Genomic DNA, 24,359 nt, shown 5'->3' on the forward strand with positions numbered 1-24,359 from the left:
TAGGAACTGGCAAAAAGATTAGGAATTAGTAAGGGTATCTATGTAACAAAGAAGATTTTTTAAAAAGTTATATGTAAGAATTTATTATATGGAGAAGAATTTCATATATGAAAAAATGAATCATTTCTTTAAAGATGCTATGTGATTTGTGGCTATTTGGGGAAAAAATTAAAGTCATATCCTCACCTAAGATTGTATTTTGTATAAGAAATCAAAATAGTAATATAATTTAGTTTCATCGTATTTAAAGAATATCTCAGTTACAATTGAAAATTTGGAACAAATATTATTATCTTCTTAACTTTAGTACCATATTGAAGCAGTAGAAAAGCTGTTTTAGCTAACTTTGAGGAAACACCATTATTAAATATGTATTCACATGAAAATTGCTATAAACTACATTCTTCCTTTTTTCTTCTTAGCAAAATGATGAAACCAACTTCAAACATATGGAAGCATTTCTACACTTATTCTGAGGAGGAAAAAATCTAATATATAAATAATGTCAAACAAAATATGCATTTCCAAATACTACCAAGATGACCAAACATACTCTTGTTTTTTGAGAAGTGTAAAAAACCCATCTCAAATGAGAGAAATATCCTGTTCTAAGAAATTTTTGATATATATTTTTTAAAACTAGAAAAAGAAAAAAAACCCTACAGAAATAACGCATAAAGGAAACTGATGAGACAAAACTCCAAGGATAGACATTATTATAGTCAATGAGTTTGGGGAATTCTCCCCACTTCTATGCTCCTTTCCTGAAAATTAGGGCTCTCTATAACTACCCTGTATCTTTACCATTTCTATCCTTTATTTTTATATCTATATTGGCACTCTGGAAGACAGCAAGTCCATAAAGATCATAATTTTCTTTGTTCAAATCTAACACTGATGGATTCTTCTGCTCTCTAGCTCTCCCTGTTTCTCAGAAACTGGCCCAAACCACATAAATGAATAACTTCAACACAGCTGCAGAATGCTCCACAACAGTAATATTAGAGGTGGAATAACATGCACACAGACTAGTACTGTCAGGAGTGAAATACCACTGGGAAAGTGAAATTCCATTTAGTATCTGGTATTATCCAAGGATTTTCAGCCATCCACTTCCATTCTAATCCCTAGATTTAGGTCTATGAATGCACAAGTAAAAGATGACCCAGGATGTGAATAACAAAAGGGCAAGATCCTGGTTTTCTAAGGTGGGATGTCTCCATACCTGAATTATGAAGACAGAAATCCTAGAGTATTATTCCAGAGAACAGAAGATGTATGCCCTCATGCTGACATCCAGTCATGCAAAGAAGGATAAGACAGAAAAGGGCAGGGATTGTATCAAAAGAAATTGGCCAGTGCCAGGCAGACCTTTCAGTATTGGGGGATCTTTCCCATTGGAGCCAATCTGCTGCTAAGGAAAAGAACAAAATATCCCCTTTCACTGTGAGAGTTCCTTTTCCTCCCCCAAGAGATCCCAAATCTGGGAGAATTTCTTTCCTTTGTTATCCACCTGCATATATGACGTATCTGAAATATTGTTGAGCCTTCTCTCCCAGGGCATATCACAGCTCTCTCATATAATAAGGCACATCTTTATTCATGGTCTTTGGGGTTTGATTTCTACTTCTGGACCACATAATGCAACGCTGAAAACTGGATTCTGAATTTTGCTCCCAGGAAGGAGGATAAATCCTTCACAGGCAACTGGATGTTTAAATGAGTATAAACTTAAATAAGAGAGAGGTAGTCTGATCTTTTTTTTTTTTTTTCCCTTCTCCACAAAGGGAACTTTGGTTGTGTAACTAGCATGGATAAGATGTGACAGCCATTCTACACAAAGCCTAGGAAAAACCCTCGAGGAAATTACTCATCTTAAGTTACAGCAAACCAGGCATCTTCCATGTGGTCCAAAGCCACTTATGTTTCCATGGCTAGTTATATATTGAACTCTATATATTAGATGTTGCATAGAACAAATGATATATTGATATATCTCTTTCTCTTTCTTTCTCTTTCCTCTCTCCTTTCCTCGCCCTCTCGCTCCCTCCCTTCCTTTTTTCTCCCCACTCCTATTTATATTTAATATTACATTGGCAGTAAGCTGATAAACAGCATGGCTGTTCATCAACTTTAAAAGCTAGTGCAGCTCTCTGTTTGGGTTTCCCTTCTAGCTTACTATTCCCTCAATTTGACAGACTGATAGAGATTTTAATGTACTGGAACTTGAAATGGATGAGACTCTTCAACCAATCTTTCTTGCCAATAAAAGTTACTTCCATGAGGTTTAATTTAAGGGAAATCTTGAGTGAAGAAAGGAAAAAATAAGTTAGCTACCATTTACAGATTGACAGGCATTTGGTAAGTGATTTACATAATGTACAACCCTGTAAGGTTTTATTTTATAGATGAAGAAACTGTGTTCAAGATCACCCAGGTAATAAATTGCAGAGCTGAGATTCATTTTGAGTCTAAAGCCCTTGTTTTAGCCATGCAGAGATAGCAAATTTGTGATGTGTGTAGTCCAGTCTCCTTTTTCTGAGCCCATAGTAGATATTGGTAATAGATCTCAATATTGTCTCATTAATCTCATAATTGAACTGTGAATCCTTCTAAAGACAGGGTACCAGGCACTATTACCTGCAATGGAGGCTATTTGCTGCTAGTGGGGAGTTAAAAGGAGGGAGCCTATAGGACCATGTTTGGAACAAAATAGAGGCAGATATGAGGTAATAATACATAAAGGACAAAATAAGTTTGCTTGAATTAAATTGAAGGCAAATGGCAAAGGGGTGGGGAATGATGAGATAAGATGTTGAAACAGACCTGGAAGTCTACAGCTAGAGCTGGAAGGCACTTGTTAGGGGAATATTATTATAGACATGTCTTGACAGTCTAAAATGCTGCTAAGGAAGTCATAAAGATTTGGATTCAAACAAAGAAGGCTATAACTGATCTGATATGATTTGCCCTGGCTGTGGAGCCTGATGGAAAGGAGAAAAAAAATGCATCAAGATGTCATGACAAATTTCACATGTAAAGCTAAACTTTCCAAAAGCTCAAGCCTTCGTATTAAGCTGAATTTAGGAGAGTGAACATTGTGGAACTAAAGTAGAAAAGGATTATATTTTTCCTGGTATGCTAGACCATGTGACTTTGTTAAAAAAAAATGAAGATTCAAGAAAATAGTAGTAAGACCATAGGCCCAGGAGTCAGAAAGATACTTGATTTAAGACTTGGTTCCACAGCTTATTAGTCATGTGCCCTTGGCTACATTGTTTAATCTCTCTAAACCATTTCAAATGGAGGGAACAGCATCTATTTCTCAAAGGCCTTGTGAAGATTAACAAAATAACACACATGAGGGAACAAGGGGACTGTCTGGCATACTGTTGGCACTCAATAAATATGAGTTTGATAAAAATTTAACATCTGTGCACCTCCATTCCTTGATCTGTAAAACAAATATAATAAAATCAACTCTGCTTATATTACAGGGCAGTGGTTCTCATGCTTTGGTGTGCAAAGAATGCCTCAGAGTTGCTGTTCAAAATCCAATATCGAGGTCCCATCCCCCACATTCTGGTTTGGTAGGTCTGGGCTGGAGCCTAAGAATCATGCTGCATTTTTAAGAACTCTCCAGGCGCTTCTGATGCAGGAGGACCATGGGTCACACCTTTGACAGATTCTGATCTTAGCAATGCCTGTTCAAGTAGGCCATATCTTAGCAGTGCCTATTCGGGTAGGCCATTCTTGGAAGAGAGGGTAGGATTCTAAGTGATAGTAGAAGAAAAAAATGAGAAAATAAATGAAAAAAAAGAAAGTGAGGAAGAATATTTCCTAAGACCATCTGTGTCAAATCTAAGTCTATATCCCGGGACTCCAGCTTCCTTTTCCAATGTTCTTTCTAACCCCCATCTGACTTCTCTGATATTGAAGGAAGAGAAAACCATTTCATTATAATGACAATAATTGATGACCTTAGGTTTGGGGAAGAATTAGGTTGTTCCTCTAATCAGGAAAGAAGTCCTTTCCAGAAAAAAAATAAAAGAAAATAAAGCAAGTTTAGAAGTAGTAGTCACTATCACAATGCTTAGCTAGGGAGCAGACCCTTGCAGTAGCCAATGCTTCCTTGTTAATGAGCACTGAACAGCTGCTGGGGGCCTTGCTTCTCTAGATGCAGAGATGGTAACTCTCTTCTTATGAATTAAGAGGAATAAATTGTTCTCTCCTCCTGTAGTTTGGTCAAGTTATATAACTCTTTCACAGTTGAAATAAAACAGAACAATTACTAGGAATAACATTGTAATAATTACTCTGCACAACAAATTGTCCCCAGCTGTGCATCTTCCTACTCCAAATGAGAATGTGGTGGTTTCTACACAGGAGGTAGAGTTGTGATCATCCTTATATCCATGTTATAGTTAATCTTTCTAGTTTCTATATCCACTGGATCCTCTAAACTACTTGGAAAGCTGCATAAAGTTATGTGCAAAAAAAAGGAGAAAACTTGCCTTTTCATCTTTGAAATATAGTTATTCTTCTTAACAATTGTGGCTGATATTCCTTTAGGTGTCAACTGTGCCAGGAACTGTGCTGAGCACTTTAAATTCATTATTTCATTTAATTCTACAGTAAGTCTAAGAAACAGGTAATTAGTCCCATTTTACAGATAAAAAGCCTGAGGTTTTACAGACATTAAATAACTTCTTAAGATGACCAAGTGAGTCACTAACCTGGGTCTTAACTAGTTGCAAAGTGCATGCTCTTCACTATCCTACTATTTTTTCCCCAATCCTACTCACTACAGTTGAAAACAGGTTGTTGTTATAATGTCTTTATGGAGGAAGGAACCCATAAAGTAAAAAATACATACAGCCCATAAAAGTCATAATGGGAGCCCAGTAATAGGAACATAGAAAAGTTTCCATCCTTATCCACCCATATAGCCTTCATTACTATCTATGCTTCAAGTACAAGTAGAGTCTATAAATCAGCATTAGGCTTAGTAGGAGAATTAGACACAACTAAAGAGAAATTCTGGATATAAAAAGAAAAAATTTTCTGTTTCTGGTTTGCAGACCACTGAACATGTAACATACATCATGTGGTCTGCTGAGATGGTGGAGGCCATTATTTTCTGCCTAATTCCCTTCTGCTTTTACCTTCGTTGTCCCAAATAGAATGTTTTACACAGCTCTTTGGGCTGCCATGGGAGCTAAAGGCCCTGTCTAGCTTTCTGTTCCAACATAAGTTCAGGTTGGAATATTCTACTAACAGCTCTGTAGAATGTTAGGATAACTTTCATTTTTCACTCATTCAACACATTTGAGCACCTGCTATGCATTAGGCCTTTTGCCAGCACTGCATACATGTTGGTAAATACAACAGATAAACCTCCCACCCTCATGGAGTTTGTAATCTTTAACCAACAAATAAACATACAATAAATATGTAGTTTTAAACTGTGATGAATGCCACAAAGAGAACCAACAGAGTGTGTTGATAGAGAATTATTTAGCTCAGTTACTCAAGGAAGGTTTCTGATAGATGAGGAAAAACTACCTATGTGGCAAGCAGAGAGAATATTCTAGAAGGAAGAACATATGTGAAGGCCCCCAAGTAAAGAGAAGCTTAGCACATACCAACCCATTGAGGTGTAAGTGAAATGAAAAAAAAGGGAAAAGCTGAAGAATATAAGAATGAAGAGCTAGGCAGCAGTCAGATTATTCATGGTAGAGCCTTGTAGATGTGGTAAGGAGATTGAATTTTATTCTAAGAGCAATGAAAAGTAATTAAGAGTCTTTAGCAAGAGACATGTCATGTGAATTATGTTTGCAGAAAATTTTCTGACAACTGATTGGTAAATAGATCAAAGGGGGGAAAAATAGAAGCAAGTGCACTGATAAGACTATTAACGTGGTCTAGATTCTGAATTCTCCAAGTGGTAATTATTTTGTTATTATCTGCTTCACTGCCACCCCTCCCCCAAAGCAGGGTTCACATTTCAAATTGTCCAGACATATTTGTAGAACACTAGTCTTTCAAGATGGTCTCTGAAAGTAAGATTCTGGTCAAATAAACTTAAATTCTGCTAAATCCCCTTCTTGGAGATTCAGAATGTAAATTGTTATATTAAAGGTGCCAGGAAGTGTCTCAGAACATTTGTGTATCCCAGTATTTCTCCAAATTACTGGACCATGGAATGTTTTAATCCCCCTCCCCCAACATAATGTTAATATTCCTGCAAAAATGATATTCTCCAGACCACATTTAAGGAAATGCTACCATAAGTCTTTCTAACCAAGAGTTAACTCATTGTTCTTGGTTTACTGAGACTCCATTTCTCCCCTTCCTATCGATTATTTCAATAGTTTAGACAATATTTTCTGACTCAACACACACACACACACACACGAGGCTATCAGCCCTTATACAGCTTATTTCTTTTCTCCATTTCTACCATCTATTTTCTGTCACTTGTCTCTTTACTTTTTACATTGTAAAAGTTGATAAGGTTTTCCTTCTCTTCTGTAACCATAATTTTCTTCCTTGTTTCTAGATCTGGATCTTCTATATATATTTTTAAAAGATTTTATTTATTTATGCATGAGAGACACAGAGAGAGGGAGAGGCAGAGACACAGGCAGAGGGAGAAGCAGGCTCCACGCAGGGAGCCTGACGCAGGACTTGATCCCCGGGACTCCAAGATCAAGTCCTGGGCCAAAAGCAGGTGCCAAACCGCTGAGCCACCCAGGGATCCCCTAGATCTGGATCTTCTAACAGCTGTTGTGTATCCTGAAATGATCCTCTATATCAGTAATATTTTATCTCAAATTTTCTATCTGCATCTAAAGTTCTGTATATGGGAGATTTTCTCTTTCAATTATTTTATTGGACTCTTTTTTAAAGAACTTTTTGGAGGATATGATTCAATATAAATTTATTTAAATGTACACTTTAAGTGTACAACTCAATAGTTATTTATAGAAGTGGGCAAGCACCAATACAATCTAATTCTAGAATATTTAATTTCAAAAAGAAACCCTGTGCCTATGAGCGGTCACTCTCCATTTCCCCACAATCTCCACCAGCCCTAACCAACCACTACTCTACTTTTTGTTTCTATAGATTACGTATTCTGTTCATTTCATATAAAGGAAATGATACAATGTGGAGCCTTTTGTAATTGGCTTCTCTCAGCATAATGTTTTCAAGGTTCATCCATGTTGTAACCTGTATAGGCATCTCATTTCTTTTTATCGTCAAATAATATCACAATGTATGGATATACCACTTTTTATTTATCAGTTATGGATATTTGGGTTGTTTCTACTTTATGGCTATTAAGAATAATGCCACTGTGAATATTTGTACACATGTTTTTATGGACATACATTTTAATTTCTGGGGTATATGCCTAGGAATGGAATTGCTGAGTCATAATGGTAACTCTGTTTACCTTTTGAGTAATTGCCAGATTGTTTTCGGAAGCAGTTGTACCATATTACATTCCCACCAACAGTGTATGAAGGTTCCAATTTTTCCACATCTTCTCCAATGTGTATTCTTTTTCTTTTCTCCAATATTTATTTCTGTCATTTTTATTTTGACCATCCCAGTGGGTATGAAGTAGTATCTCATTGTGATTTTGATTTGCATTTCCCTAATTAATGATACTAAGCATCCATTCTTGTGCTTACTGGTCATTTGCATATCTTCGCTGGAGAAATGTCTATTTAAGTTCCTCTGGCTAATTTATAAAATAGGCTATGTGTCTCTTTATTGTTAATTTGTAAGAGTTCTTTATATACATCTTGGATACAAGTCACTTATCAGTTACATGACTTGCAAATATTTTCTCCCGTTCTGTGTCATCACATTCTTGATAGTGTCATTTGACACATACAACTTCTTAATTTTGATAAGGTCGAATTAATCAGTGTTTTCTTTTATCACTTATGTTTTTAGTGTTGTACCTAAGAAATTACTGTCTAACCTTTCCTGGACTTAATTTCAGCAATTATAAGCTTTAGTTTAAAAAAATATCTGTTTGTACCTTTTTTTCCATAGAAATGTGTTTATATTCTGCAAGTACAGTATCTTCCTATATCTTTATAAGGATACTAATTACATATTTTTATTTTTTAAATTCTACTCTTAAATTATAATTCTTCCTAGGTCACTTTTTAAATTTATTTATAAAAAAAATAAATTTATTTATATTGGGTTTTCTCCTTCATGCTACTGATTTCCTTCTTGTGTCTTTTGATCTTTGGCTATTTATTCATCTTTAAAAACTGGGGACTAAGTAGATTCTTCTTCTAGGTAGCAGGTACAGATTTTTATTAGCTGTTGAATATTTAGGCTTTTTAGATATGGCTTTCCTTTCACTGGAATCTCTATTTTGTCGGCAGAGCTTGTTCACCAATACACCTCACTTTAGAGAAGGAGTAAAGTACTACGGAGGGCATAGACAGCCTCTGGGCTAGAGTATATGACAGTGCTTTATCTCAGTGTTTTACTATGCAGGAACAACTCCATTTTAGCAATACTAGCTCATCCCTAAACAATTCCTTCAATTTCTTTAGTGAAGGCTCCTAAAAACCTTGGTTTGGGATTTACTCAGAGGTAATACACTGAGCTGTCTTTGCTCTATCTGGGCAGTGTAGAGAACTTAAAATGATGGAGAGAGGACCTGAGCTATAAGTGTAGTTCCATGGCAGACAAACTTTTATGTAAACCCCTTGGCTTGGTACCCCTTTCTTATCCTAACCCCTCCTGACTCTGAGGCTATCTGTTAGGTGGACTGGCTATCTTTTCTCAGAGCCTATGTTCTCTGGGTTGCCACTTCCTCACTCTGCTTAATCTGTCAGCAGGCTTCCATCTGTTTACTGTCTTATAGAAATCTGTCAAAAATCTCTCATCTGCTTATAATCCCTCTTTTGTGTGTTATTATGGATTTTTTAAATCAATTTTTTTTAAAGATTTTATTTATTTATTCATGATAGTCACAGAGAGAGAGAGAGAGAGAGAGAGGCAGAGACACAGGCAGAGGGAGAAGCGGGCTCCATGCACCGGGAGCCCGACGTGGGATTCGATCCCGGGTCTCCAGGATCGCGCCCTGGGCCAAAGGCAGGCGCCAAACCGCTGCGCCACCCAGGGATCCCTAAATCAATTTTTAATAGGAGTTGGGATAGTGGTTCCAGGAGGAAATGGAGCTTGTGCTCAGATCACTATTCTGAACTTGAAGCTCACTCAATATTTTTTAAAGCCTTCTTTTGTTGCTCTAGGGTTAGTATTCCCTGAATATGAATGTATGTTTGTCTTGGTGTAACTTCGTTTGGAAAAGCTCGCATTTTGCATGTGATGACCCTTGAAAGAGAGCTGTTAACTGTCCAAAAGGAGGAAGTCATCCTTCGTTAGTTCTCTCACCCCCACTTTGCCAAGATATCTATCAATAAATCATATCTATTCTAATTTATCTCTATCTCTTCTGCCATTACCTTAACTCAATCTGCCATCTTGTAATAAAGTGGTATTCTTTCTGACTTCTTTTGATCCCTTACTTTTGTGCCTCTATTTGGCATAAAGAATAGAATAGACTCTAGTGAATATCACTACCCTTACAAAAACTCTAATGGTTTTCCATTGTTCATGGAATAAAGTACACAATTTCTTTACCATGGTATGCATAGTCCAGTTATGATCCTGTCCTGACTAATCTGTGTGTTCTTACCTTCTACCACTCTCCTTTTGCTCACTATACTCTGCCCATCTTTCTATTCCTCAAATGCCTTACCTTTACTTCTGATTAGGACATTGACAAACATGGCCTAGAACCTCTACCTAGAACTTTGTTCTCTCTACTCAAATACAAAGTAGTGTTCAATAAATATTTATTGAGAGGAAATTTAGTAGTCATCTCACTATGAGGTAAAGATCTCAAAAAAAAAAAAAAAGGCCCCAACAAACACGCTTTCAGTGAATACATGCTTTTCTTGACACTGCACATCAGCAAAAATAGATTAGATTCTTACTCGATAGCAGATACAGCAGCAAACTCCAAATAAGTTAAGAGAGCCTAACACTGAAAATTAAAACATTAGGAAGCCTGGATGGAAATAAAATAGTAACTTTATCCTAAATGTGTAAGGGAAGAAAAGACTATCAATAAAAAAGCAGATAACAACAATTACAATAAAAATGAACTTCTGAAACAATAAAAACGTTTCAAAGTAATAAGAAAAGCAACAGATTAAGAAAAAATTGTCATTATATAGATGGTGCATACAGGTTTACAAAAGAAAAGCAGGAAACTGATATAACCCTAAAGAACAATTCTTACCCTTTTAGATAAATAAATAAATAAATAAATAAATAAATAAATAAATAAATAAATAAATAAAATTTAAAAAAATCACTGACTAAAAATGGCCAGTTCACAAGTGAGGAAATGAAAATAATAAAACGAGTATTTTATTAAATACCTCCCTATGCTAGCCCTAAAGAAACAAATGTGAAGGTTCTATTTCTGTCCTAGTGGAGTTATATCCTAACTAGGAAGATAATTCTGTTTAGTCCTGAAACTACCTAAGTAAAAAAATTTAAAACTGGTTCTCTAAAACTAAAGCTAATGATTATGATTTATATAAATCACCATAATTTATTTAAATCACTATACAATGATTTACAGTGCTTCACAATCACATTTGTACATAGTGTTTTCAGATCAGATTAATTTAGAGTCATCTGTTGAATAAGACAGTAGTCATTCACCAGCTATCTACTGTATTCATAGGTTCTGAGGCTAGATGTAGAAAAGATAGACTAGGTCCTGAGGAAGTGAAAAATCCTGCCTGAGCGTGTCAGAAAAGACCTGTTAGAAAGAGTAAAAATGAGAGGAGAGGGTGGTATTCCAAAGAAAATGACACAAACTAAAAAGGGGCAAAAGTAAAAAGTGTATAGCATCTTCCAAAACATACATATACATTGATTTAGATAAGGGCAGGTTGTACACAGAGGCATAGCTGATTACTAGCTGCAAAGTGAGGCAGGCACTGGACCCTACAGGCCAGGGTGAAAGTGTTGGATTTCAAGCAGGAGTGATTTGACCACATGTTTTATTTTTTAAAAATCTACTTGGAAAATCTATGGATATATATAGAATCTGAGATGAGATATAGAGAAACCACTAAGGAGGAAGAAGGATAAGGTTTAAAATAAAAATGAAAAGAAGATAGAATATGAGTTACTAAGAAGTCAGAAAAAACAGAATTTAATAACTATCTAATGGACTCTGTGGACAAAGGAAAGGAATGAATGTAAAATGGCCTTCCTGGTCTGCACCTCAGGCCATATGGTTATAGTGTCATTAACCAAACCTGGGATGGGGGAAAGGAGGTAACATAAGGTTTTGGAAAATGTTCAGTTCCTTTCATAGTTAACAGAATTCGAATTTAAACAGCCATGAGGCACAGGCTTGCATTAATTAAAATAGAGTAAATTAATAAAAATGACTATAATCACTGCTGTGGGGTCTTGGGGGGGGAAAGATATACTAATACATTGCTGCCCTACAACCTGGTGAAGTCGTTCTGAAAAGAAATTTGGCAACAAATATAAAAGCCATAAAAATTATCATGTACTTTGACCCAGAAACACAACTTTTTGGAATATAGCCCAAGGATATAATTCAAAAGAAATAAAAAACCTATTTGTATAAAGATGTTTATAGCTATGCTATATATTACAGACAAAAACTGGAAACAGCCCAAATGCCCAACAGTGAGGGAATGTTTAAGCAGACTTTGGTACATTAATGCAATGGGATATTTTATTGCTATTAAGAATGAAAAATATGAGAACTATGTAGAAATAAGAAAACAGCAATATAAAGCAATGAGTAAAAAATCAGTACTCAAAATGATGCATATAGGATGATCATAACTATGTGAAATTATATCTGTATAACCAGGAGTACTAGAAAAGACTACAGAGCTGGTAGTTTAGAGTGCTGACATTTTTGTTATTGTTGGTTGAGTTGCTGGGAATATTTACGTGTTTCAAGTTATAATTCACTGTATATTTAGTACATACACATTGAGAAAGATAAATCTCCATTTTTTTCTTGGCATATAAACATTTTAAAAGTGCTTATCAGTACCTTTCCTTTCCCTATGTGATTTTCTCTAGTCTCTTGAGTCCTATTAGTTTTTGGATGTATGGGGAAGTGGGCCATCCATATTCCATGACCTCCTAACTCAATCAAATCCCATCCTTTACAGTCATTCATAACACCATGTACCTTTCCTTGGTATTGTCTTAGTTTTATGATCATTTAATTAATTTCTATGTCTCCCCTGCCATATTGTATCTTATATGAGGGCAGAGAAAGTATCTGTTTTGTTTATTATTACATTCCTAGTGCCTAATGTAATACCAGGACATAGCAGTTACTCAAGAAATATTTGCAGGATGAATGAATGATTGACCTTGTAAGGTCATGTTACTGAGAGGACATTGTCAGTTCCATGAAAATACACTGATCAAATCATTAAAGAAAAAGGACAATCCAAAAGAATAGCTACATGGATTAAAATGATATTTACTGGCCTTACTTTATTATGTATTATGAACTATGAATAAAGTCCTAAATCTGTGGTTCTTATCCCTGAATTGTAACACATAAAATGAAAGCAACCTCTTCATCTCCATCATACACACATAGTAATTTTAAAGTTCAGTGAAAGTATGAAAAAAGAAACCAAGAACTATATTTGTGGGTAGGGGCCAAGGTCATGAAATTGCTGTGTAAAAAAATGGGGAAGCTGCTCCTGAGAGAGAGGAGGAAAAAAGAAAAGGGTAGGGAAAGAATAGGAACTGAACTAAGGGCTTAGAGATTCTTTGTAAAAAAAGAAAATGCCTAAACTTAAATTTCAGGTTGTTAATGCTATTACAGTGTAAGTCCCTGTGCCTTCCCAAACCTTCAGTGATGTCTGCTATGTTCATTACCTTAGATCAAAACTAAGCCATCACAAAAGGAAGGAGGGAATTATAAGAGACATCAAGCTACAAGGGTCATCTTGGAGGTTGGCCAAAGGTTTCTTTCCTCAGATAATCTCTGTTTGTACTTATATAACATTTATCTAACCTCGTTTGGAATGTGCACTTCACTGGAAAATATCTTACTCACCTTTCAATTTTCAGGAATAAGCATACCTATTCCAGAGTATGACAGGATCTCACCATAATAGGTGTGTCTTGGTGCATACTCTGAGCTCTAGGGGAACTCCTGACTCTCCCAACTTTATAGTTCTCACCCTTCCTGCTCTAATCATATCTCCATTTTGGGTCTTGGACTCAACACATAGCTTCAGCCTTTCTCATACCATTCCCTCAGACATTCCCTCTGACCCTATATAACTGAATCTAAGCTGCATGGATTCAATCTGTGCCTGCCCCACCAACATGACCGGGCAGGGAGCATTAACATAGTGCCTCATCCACAACCAATGCTTAATGATTATTAGATTCAGTCAAGTTAATCACATGGTAGCAATTCTCTAGAATACTGGTTAATGAATCTGTCAGTTAAGCAATGCTTTAATCTACAAGTAGCAGCGGTGTTTCTCCACTTTTTAATCCAGCTATACTGGATTGTCAAGCATTATTTTCTATAAGTGGTCACAAGAATACACTAAAAATATTTTGGCTGTTTAAAAATATAAAATGATATGAAATGCTGCAATATTAAATGTGATTTTAAAACAATGTTATCTCTTCCAACCTGCCCAGGAGATTGTAATATCCATCCCCAAGTCCCACCACCTTCTGCTGACTATGGAAGGCCTGGAGAGATGCAAAGCTCTTCTGCTGTTTGATGGAGAATCACTGATTTAGAGTTGGAGAAGTCACTATGGAAAAAGTCTTTCCATCTTTCCTAAGACCAGAAATAACCAGCAAAAATACAAATACATTAATTCACTACATTAATGAATAGTGTTATAAGAACTGCTAAAAAATATGACCTACCCATCTAAGAGGGCGATGACGTTTTTCCTGGGCCGCCCAATATTAGGGCCATACAAGCTGGCTCTGGAGTAAATCCGGATGGGTTGCAACAGGCTCTTCAGCTGGATGTAATCCTTTCCCAACTGGCTGCCATTTACTGCCCGGCCATGCATGGTTCGATAGTTATTTGGCTCTAGATTAAAAGCAGACATGCAAGTCAGAGTTGAGAAGGGTAAGGCTCTGCCAACCCTTTCCTGTCCACAGATCTCTCTGCCTTTTTTCCTCAACAATGTGAATAAAATAACCAAAAAGAGAGTGTAAGCTAGTTTAGAGCTTGAGGAACATCATAACAAAAAGTCAAGTGCCATTTTACCATTCTACTATTTTCAAACTAATCTTCACATAAATTCAGCTAATCCACAACAGAGAGGCCATGCTGATTTTGGGTGATACTTTATAATGAATGGTCTACTGGGTTGAATAGTGTCCCCCAAAGTTCATGTCTACCTGTAAGTTCAGAATGTGACTTTATTTGGAAATAGGGTCTTTGAAGATGTAATTAAGATGAGGCCATATGGGATTAGGGTGTGCCCTAAATCCAGTGACTGGCATCTTTATAAAAGAACAAACGGAGAGGGAGATTCAGGTACACAGATACACTGAGAAGAGGGCCATGTGTCAACAGAGGCAAAGATTGGAGGTATGCTGCTATGTATGTCAAGGATTGCTGGCAGCTACAGAAAGCTGAGAAACAGGCATGGAATAGATTCTCCCTCAGAGCCCCCAGAAGGAATCAACATTGTCAATGCTGACTTTCGATTTCTGGTTCCCTGAACCCTGAGAGAATACATTTGTTGTTTTACACCACAGAGTTTGTGGTAATTTGTTATGAACAGGCTAATTAGGAAACTGATACAAATAATAAGAAAGGAAGGCTTTATAAAGATAGCCATTGTAGCTAAAGAAAAATCTTAATGTTTAATAACAAAGTAGCTGGGTGAAAAAATTTAGAACACCACATCCTCCTTTAGTTTCCATTAACTTAGTAGTTCTTAAAGGGGAAGGAAAGTCCTAAAAACCAGCAAATACACTGCTGGAGAAAGTTAACTTGATTTGGAATTAAGCAAATGCCCCCAGGTAAGGCCAGTACTGCGGCTACCTTGAGGTTTTGATACTGGTAGGGTCAAGAAATTGACCAGCAGACTTGCAAGGAATTTATCAGGGAGATTTGGGGGAATAAGACACAGTGGGCCTTGATAAGCTCACACATACCCCTGATAGTCTAGAAGGCTGTGCATACTCAAGAGAGACTGGAGAGGGCACTAAGGAATCCATGTACTCACAGATAAATGTGAAACCTAGCACATTTATAAAGGAGACATGAGAAGGCATGCCAGAAAGGAAAAGCCAGTGAGAATTATAAACTGTTTAAATTTGGAATGTGTCCTCCAACTTACACACAGATCCACTGGCAAAGGATGGAAGCCTTACTGGTGCAAGGTAAGCACAACCTCTAATGAATCATTGTCTTACCATTAAGCTATGCTGACTCAGGGACAACCTCTAGGAAGTTGGCCTTAAGAAATTATTAAAAAATAGAAAAACATAAGCTATATCAGCAGCTACACAATTCAAGGGAAATAGGACTCTACAGAATTATTCCATGTAAGTCACTAAACAAAGAAAAAAGAAACAACAAAAACAACCTCTAGGATAGAGGATTCAGAATCCTGAGTTGTTCCAACATAGTATTTAAAATGTATAGTTTTCAACAACAACAAAAATCACAGCATGCAAAGAAATAGGATAGTGTGACCTATAAACAACAACAAAAAAGCAGTCAATAGAAACTGCTTCCTAAGGGACCCAAATGTTAGACTTCATGTGCAAGGAATTCAAAACTACTACTATAAATATGTTCAAAGAACTACCAGGAACAATAAAAAATTAAAGGAAAGTATGACTGTTTTGGCCAATCAAATATAAATGAAGAGATAGAAATTATAAAAATGATCAAATGGAAATCTTGGAACTGAAATGACTTTTCACATACAGAGGAACACAAGGAAATTATCAGCTGAATTTTTACCAGAAATAATGGAGGCCAGAAGACTGTAGCCTGACATATTCAAAATGCTGAATGAAAAAAATGTTAGCCATGAATTCTATATGTAGCAAACTATCCTTCAAAACTGAAAGCAAAATTTAGACCTTAACCAGAAAAACAAAGGAAAGGATTTGTTGTGAGAAAATCTACCTTATAAGAAATGAGAAAGGAAGTCTTTTAGGTTGAAAGGAAATGACACCAGATGGTGACTCAAAACCACACAAAAAAAATAGAGAACACCGGTAATGGCAATTACATAGGTAAATATAAAAGACAGTTGAAAATATCCATTACTCTTTTCTTAACTAGCTTAACTAACTTACATAAAACAAACATTGTCAGCCTGTGTTGTTGGGCTTATGAGATATGAAAATGTAATATTTGGAATAATAATGGCACAAAGGCAGGGGGAAATGGAGTTCTACTAGAGCAAAGTTTCTATAGCTAACTAGAATTAAGTTAGTATTACTCTAAAATAGATTGTAACGAGTTCAGATGTATTGCAATAAGAAACTACTATGAAAATAAGTAAAACAAAATAAAAACAAAGAAATTAAAGTAATATCTTAGATATTACCTCTTCTGCATAAAAAGGTAGTACAGGAGAAACAGAGGAACAAAAAAAATGAAATAAATGGAAAACAGCAAGATGGCAGATGTCAATTCAACCATATCAACAATCACATTAAATGTAAATGGATTGAACATTCCAATTAAAAGGAGGAATTGTCAGGTTGAATAAAAAACTAAGATCCAACTAAAGAGACATACTTCAAAGTAAAAGACACAAATAGGTTGAAAGTGAAAGGATGAAGAAAGATATACCATGCAAAGAGTAACCATAAGAGACCTGGAATGACTACACTAATATCAGACAAAATAGACTTAAGACAACAATGTTACCAGAGTTAATGTGGGGCACTTTATAATGATAAAAGGGTCAATTTGTTGGGAAGATATAACAATTTTAAACATATATAAACAACAGTAGAACAGCAAAATACATGAAACAAAACTGAAGAGAAAAATAGAAAATCCAACAATAATAGGAGACTTCAATACCAAAATCTCAATAATAAATAGAACAACTAGACAGAAAATTAGCATTGACATAAAAAACATGAATAACACTATCAGCCAACTTGACCTGATTGATATCTATGGAGCTCTCCATTCAACAACAGTAGATTACCCATTATTTTTTTCGTGCATATAGAACATCCTTCAGGATAGACCATATGATAAGTCATAAAACAAGTCTCATCTATTTAAGAGGATTAAATCATATAATGACTGTATGTGCCCTGATCACAACAGATTTAAACTAGAATTCAACCATAGAAAGAAATTTGAGAAATCTATAAATATTTGGAAGTTAAACAAGTAATCCATGAGCCATAAAAGAAATTACAAGGGGAATTAGAAAATATTTTTAATGAAATGAAAATGAAAATATAATATACAAAAGCATATGGGATGACACCAAAGGCACAATCCGTGAAAGCCATAATTGATGAGTTGGACTTCATTAAAATTAGAAACATTTGCTCTGCAAAAGACAATAGTATAAGAATGAGAAGACAAGCCACAAACTGGGAGAAAATACTTGTAAAAGACCCATCTGATAAAGGACTGTTATCCAAAATATACAAAGAAAAAAGTATACAAAGAAATCTTAAAATTTAGTAATAAAGAAACAACCTGATTTAAAAATGGGACAAAGACTTCAAAAGACACCTCACCAAAGGAGATATACAGGTAACAAATAAAAATATGAAAAGATGAAAAAATTTAGAAAAGATGTTCCACATACATCATCAGGGAAATGTAAATTAAAACAACTAAATACCACTACATGCCTATTAGAACAGCCAAAATTTGTTATCACTGACAGCACCAAAAACTAAGTAGAATGTAGAGCAACAGGAATGAAAAATTATATGGTCACTTTGGAATTATATGGAGTTTGGTGGTTTCTTATAAAATAAAACATATCCTTACTATATAATGCAGCAATCATGCTCCCTCTTATTTACTCAAAGGAGTTGAAATTTTATGTCTTCACTTTTGTTTACACGTGAATTTATAGCAGCTATATTAATGATTGTTGTGACTTGAAAGAATGAAGATGTCCTTCTGTGGGTGAATGGATTTTTGAACTCTGGTACATCTACACGATGGAATATTATTCAGCACTAAAAAAAAATGAGGTAACAAGCCATGAAAAGACATGGAAGAACTTTAAGTGCATAACATTAAGTGAAAGAAGCCAATGTGAAAGGCTACATACTGTATAATTCCAACCATTTGACACTCTAGGGAAAACAAGGGAATATATGAGAAATATATACTTTCTTTCAATTTTGCTATAAACCTAAAACTCTCCCCAAAAATGTGTTAAAAAAATGTAGAGACACTAGGGATGCGCAGAGAGAAGGTCATGTGAGAAAATAGTGAGAAGTTGGCCATCTGCAAACCAAGAAGAGAAGCCTCAGAAGAAAACCAGATCTGCTAATTCCTAGATCCTAGGCTTTAAGATCCTAGGTTTCCAGAACAATGAGAAAATATATTTTTGTTGTTTAGGAGGAAAAAAGACTCCTATATTAGGAAAGAAAGATTTCAAATTAATTATCTAAGTTTCTATCTTAAGAAAGCAGAGAAAGAAGAGAAAACCCAAAGCAAGAAGGAATGAAATAATAAAAATTTGAGTTTATCTTTGTGTATGGTGAAAAGGAGTGGTCTAGTTTCATTCTTCTGCATGTGGATGTCCAATTTTCCCAGCACCATTTATTGAAGAGACTGTCTTTCTTCCAATGGATAGTCTTTCCTCCTTTATCGAATATTAGTTGACCATAAAGTTCAGGGTCCACTTCTGGATTCTCTATTCTGTTCCACTGATCTATGTGTCTGTTTTTGTGCCAGTACCACACTGTCTTGATTACCACAGCTTTGTAGTACAACCTGAAATCTGGCATTGTGATGCCCCCAGATATGGTTTTCTTTTTTAAAATTCCCCTGGCTATTCGGGGTCTTTTCTGATTTCACACAAATCTTAAAATAATTTGACCACACCATACACAAAGATAAACTCAAAATGGATGAAAGATCTAAATGTGAGACAAGATTCCATCAAAATCCTAGAGAAGAACACAGGCAACACCCTTTTTGAACTCGGCCACAGTAACTTCTTGCAAGATACATCCACGAAGGCAAAAGAAACAAAAGCAAAAATGAACTATTGGGACTTCATCAAGATAAGAAGCTTTTGCACAGCAAAGGATACAGTCAACAAAACTAAAAGACAACCTACAGAATGGGAGAAGATATTTGCAAATGACCTATCAGATAAAGGGCTAGTTTCCAAGATCTATAAAGAACTTATTAAACTCAACACCAAAGAAACAAACAATCCAATCATGAAATGGGCAAAAGACATGAAGAGAAATCTCACAGAGGAAGACATAGACATGGCCAACATGCATATGAGAAAATGCTCTGCATCACTTGCCATCAGGGAAATACAAATCAAAACCACAATGAGATACCACCTCACACCAGTGAGAATGGGGAAAATTAACAAGGCAGGAAACAACAAATGTTGGAGGGGATGCGGAGAAAAGGGAACCCTCTTGCACTGTTGGTGGGAATGTGAACTGGTGCAGCCACTCTGGAAAACTGTGTGGAGGTTCCTCAAAGAGTTAAAAATAGACCTGCCCTACGACCCAGCAATTGCACTATTGGGGATTTACCCCAAAGATACAGATGCAGTGAAACGCCGGGACACCTGCACCCTGATGTTTATAGCAGCAATGGCCACGATAGCCAAGCTGTGGAAGGAGCCTCGGTGTCCAACGAAAGATGAATGGATAAAGAAGATGTGGTTTATGTATACAATGGAATATTACTCAGCTATTAGAAATGACAAATACCCACCATTTGCTTCAACGTGGATGGAACTGGAGGGTATTATGCTGAGTGAAGTAAGTCAGTCGGAGAAGGACAAACATTATATGTTCTCATTCATTTGGGGAATATAAATAATAGTGAAAGGGAATATAAGGGAAGGGAGAAGAAATGTGTGGTAAATATCAGAAATGGAGACAGAACGTAAAGACTGCTAACTCTGGGAAACGAACTAGGGGTGGTAGAAGGGGAGGAGGGCGGGGGGTGGGAGTGAATGGGTGACGGGCACTGGGGGTTATTCTGTATGTTAGTAAATTGAACACCAATAAAAAATTAAAAAAAAAATTTGAGTGGAAATCAATGACATAAAAAAAAATAGAGAAAATCTTAAAAGCAAAAGTTGGTTCTTTGAAAAGATCAACAAAACTGACATACCAGGGGGCCCCTGGGTGGCTCAGTCAGTTACCATCTGCTTTCAGCTCAGGTCACAATCCCAGGGTCCTGGATACAGGCCCAAGTAAGGCTACCTGCTTAGCCTGGAATCTGCTTCTCCCTCTCTCTCCCTCACTCATTCTCTCTCATTCTCTCTCTCTCTCTCTTTCCTGTTCTTTGTTTCACACGTGCGTGCCCACACTCTCTCTCAAATAAATAAATAAAATCTTAAAAAAAACAAAAACAAAAACAAAACCCTGACATACCATTAGCTAGACTGACCAAAAAACAAGAGAGAAAAGTCACAGATTACCAAAATTAGAAATGAAAGAAGGAACACCACTAAGACATGGAAGTAAGTAAGAGGAAGTAGCTAAGACCTCACAGTAACTAAGAGGATAAGGGACTATGAACAACTTTATGCCATTAATTTAGACAATTTAGATAAAATGAAAGATTTTCAAGAAAAATATAAATGACTAAAACCAACTAAAAAAGAAATAGAAAATTTGCATTGGCCCATAACAACAAAAGACATTGAATTGGTCATTAAAAATATTTCCACAAAGAAAGCACAGATCTAGATGGATTAACTGGTGAATTCTACCAAATATGTGAGGAAGAAATAATACCAATCCTTCATAAACTCTTCCAGAAAATGGAGGAAGAGGAAACACTTCTCAACTCATTTTACTGAGGGTAATATTCCCCTGATCCCAAGGTCAGACAAAGATATCACTAGAAAAGAAAATTACAGATGAATATTCCTCATAAATATAGATTTAAAAATCCCCAACAAAATAGTTACAAACTGAATCCAGCAATGTTTCAGAAGCATTACATTACAATAGCTAAGTGGGATATATACCAGGAATGCAAGACTGATTTAATATCAAAAACCTAACTAATGTAAAATATCATATTAAATGATGACCAAAAACACATTATCATCTCAATAAGTGCAAAAAGAGGCATTTGACAAAATCTAACATTCACTCCTGATAAATATTCTCAACAACTATGAATAGAAGGGAAATTCCTCAATTTGATAAATAGTATCTTAGAAAAACCTACATATTTGATGATGAAATACTGAATGCTTAATGGTAAAACATCATACTTAATGGTGAAGTATTTAATGTTTTCCTCCTAAGACAGTGCAGGAATGTGTACTCTCGCCACTTATCTTCAGCACTTGTATTAGAGGTTCTAGCCAGTGTAGTCAGGCAAGGAAAGAAATAAAAAGCATCCAAATTGGATAGAAAGCAATTAAACTCTCTTTATTCTCAAACAACATATCCTGTATATAGAAAATCCTAAACAACTCACATACATGTGCAGGAGGAAAACACAAGATCTAAAAATGTTCAGCAAGGTTGGAGGATAAAAGATCAATATATAAAATCATTCATATTTCTAAATACCAGCAATGTACAAGTCGTAAATAAAATTAAGAAAATAATTCCATTCACAGTTGCATGAAAAAGAAAAAAAATACTCAAGATTCAATTTGACAAAATAAGTGCAAAATTTGTACACTAAACTACAAAACATTGCTGAAATTAAAAATTGAATAAATGGGGAGATATTGTATGTTTGCAGACAAGAAGACTCAATATTGTTAAGCTGGCAATTCTCCCCAAAATGATATATAGATTTAATGCTATCTCTATTAAAATTCCATCAGGTTTTGTTGAGGAAATTTAAAAAGTGACCTTTAAATTTGTGTGGGAATGCAAACACCTCTGATAACAAACACAATTTTAAAAAAGAAAAAAGTTGAAGGATTCATACTTCCCAAATTCAAAACTTATCACAAAGCTATTGTAATCAAGACAATGGAATCCTAGTACAAGGACAGATATACTGATCAGTGGAACAGAATTAGGAGTCCAGAAATAAATCCATTATCATTTTTTTTTTTTTTACAAAAGTGTTAAGAGGATCTAATAGGAAAGGATAATCTTTTAAGTAGGGCTGCAAAAACTTGATATCCATATGCAAAAAGATGAATTTAGACTCTAGCTTCATAACATACACAAAAATTAACTTGTAATGGATCTTATACCCAAATGTAAGAGCAAAAACTATAAAACTTTTAGAAAAATATAGAAAATATAAAAAAAAATTGCATAGTTTGCGGTTAGGCAAAGAAATGATACCAAAAAGTATGATCCATAAACTGAAAAGCTGATAAATTGAACTTTATCAATTTTCAAAGCTTCTGGACTTCAAAAAATGCCATAAAGAAAGTACAAAGAAAAGTTATAGACTGGGGAAAATATATGCAAATCATATATTTGAAAAAGAACTGATATCCAGAGTATATTTAAAACGTTTTAAAAAAAATAAAAAAAAAAACGTTTACAACTTGATAATAAAGTAATTCAATTAAAAGGGCAGAAGATTTGACTAGACATTTAACCAAATAAGATGTAAGAATGGCTGATAAGCACATGAAAAGACCCTCGACATAATTTGTCATTATGGAAGTACTAATTAAAGCCATATTAAGATATTCCTTCAAACTCACTAGAATGGTTATAATCAGACAGCCATTAACAAGTGTTTCCAAAGATGTAGAAAAACTAGAACCCCTATACATTGCTAGTGAAAATGTAAAATGGTACAGCTACTTAGGAAAATAGTTTTGCAGTTGTCAAAAAATAAACATAAACTTACTATATGAATTAGCAAATCTACTCCCTTCCCAAGTATCTTCCTAGGAGAAATAAAAACACATATCCACACAAAGACTTATATGTGAATCTTTATAGCAGCATTATTTATCAAAGCCCAAAAAAGAAATAATCCAGATGTTCATATCTATACAATACACCAAATTAATGTCTAATCCAATGGTTTTAAATATATTTACACAGTTGTGCAATCATCAGCACAACAAATTCTAGAACATTTTTATCACCCTCAAAAGAAATTTCAGGCCTTTTAGCAGTTCCCTCTCATCTCTGCCACTCCCAGCCCTAGGCCATCATTAATCTACTGTCTCTTGAGATTTACCTATTTTGGACATAGGTGACTGGGTTTTTTCATTTAACATAATCTTCTCAAGGTTCATCCATGTTGTAGTATGTGTGTCAGTGCTTCATTTCATTTTTATGGCCAAATAATATTCCAACATGTGACTATACCACATTTTATTTATCCATTCATTAGGTTTTTTAAAAAAAGATTTTATTTACTTATTCATGAGAGACACAGAGGGAGAGGCAGAGACATAGGCAGAGGGAGAAACAAGCTCCCATGGGGAGCCTGAGGTGGGACTCGATCTAGGACTCCAGGACCACTCTCCAAGCTGAAGGCAGATGCTCAACCCCTCAGCCACCCAGGCATCCCTATCCATTTATCAGTTGATGGACATTTGGGTTGTTTCCACTTTTTGGCTATTATGGATAATGCTACTGAGAATATTGTATATAAGTTTTTCTGTGGACATATATTTCATTTCTCTTAAATATATACCTGGGAGTGGAATTATTAGGTCATATAGCAACTCTATGCTTAACTTTTTGAGGAACTCACAGACTGTCTTCCAAAGTGGCTGCACCATATTACATTCCCACCAGCAGTGTATGAGGGTGCCAGTTTCTCCACATCTCTGCCAATAGTTGTGATTATCCTTTTTTTATTATGGGTATCCTAGTGGATGTGAAGTACTATCTTATTGTGGTTTTGATTTGCTTTTCCCTGGTGGCTAATGATGTTGAGCATCTTTTTATGTGTTTTTTTTGGCCTCTTAGAATTTTTCTTTGGAGAAATATCTATTCAGATCCTTTGGCCAATAGTATTCTTTTAAATGATTCTTATGTCATCCTTAATATGAAGTGAAACAACACAGCAAATTATATCCACAGTTCCAAGAATCAGATGTAGATTCACTAAA

General features: G+C 35.4%; 1 protein-coding gene across 2 annotated transcripts in view; it reads right to left on the bottom strand.

The window, feature by feature from the left end:
• HPSE2 (heparanase 2 (inactive)) overlaps positions 1–24,359 on the bottom strand; it is a 632,592-nt gene that overhangs the window by 226,736 nt on the left and 381,497 nt on the right. For both annotated transcript variants that reach the window (XR_005380481.1, XM_038578487.1), the window contains exon 5: positions 14,035–14,206. Coding sequence is in view for 1 of the 2 variants with exons in the window: in XM_038578487.1 (XP_038434415.1) it covers positions 14,035–14,206 (172 nt within the window). In the remaining variant the exon portion in view is untranslated. The remainder of the gene's footprint in view (positions 1–14,034; positions 14,207–24,359) is intronic.

Source organism: Canis lupus, chromosome 28 (assembly GCF_011100685.1).
Source record: "Canis lupus familiaris isolate Mischka breed German Shepherd chromosome 28, alternate assembly UU_Cfam_GSD_1.0, whole genome shotgun sequence".
In the NCBI taxonomy this organism is placed as follows: domain Eukaryota; kingdom Metazoa; phylum Chordata; class Mammalia; order Carnivora; family Canidae; genus Canis; species Canis lupus.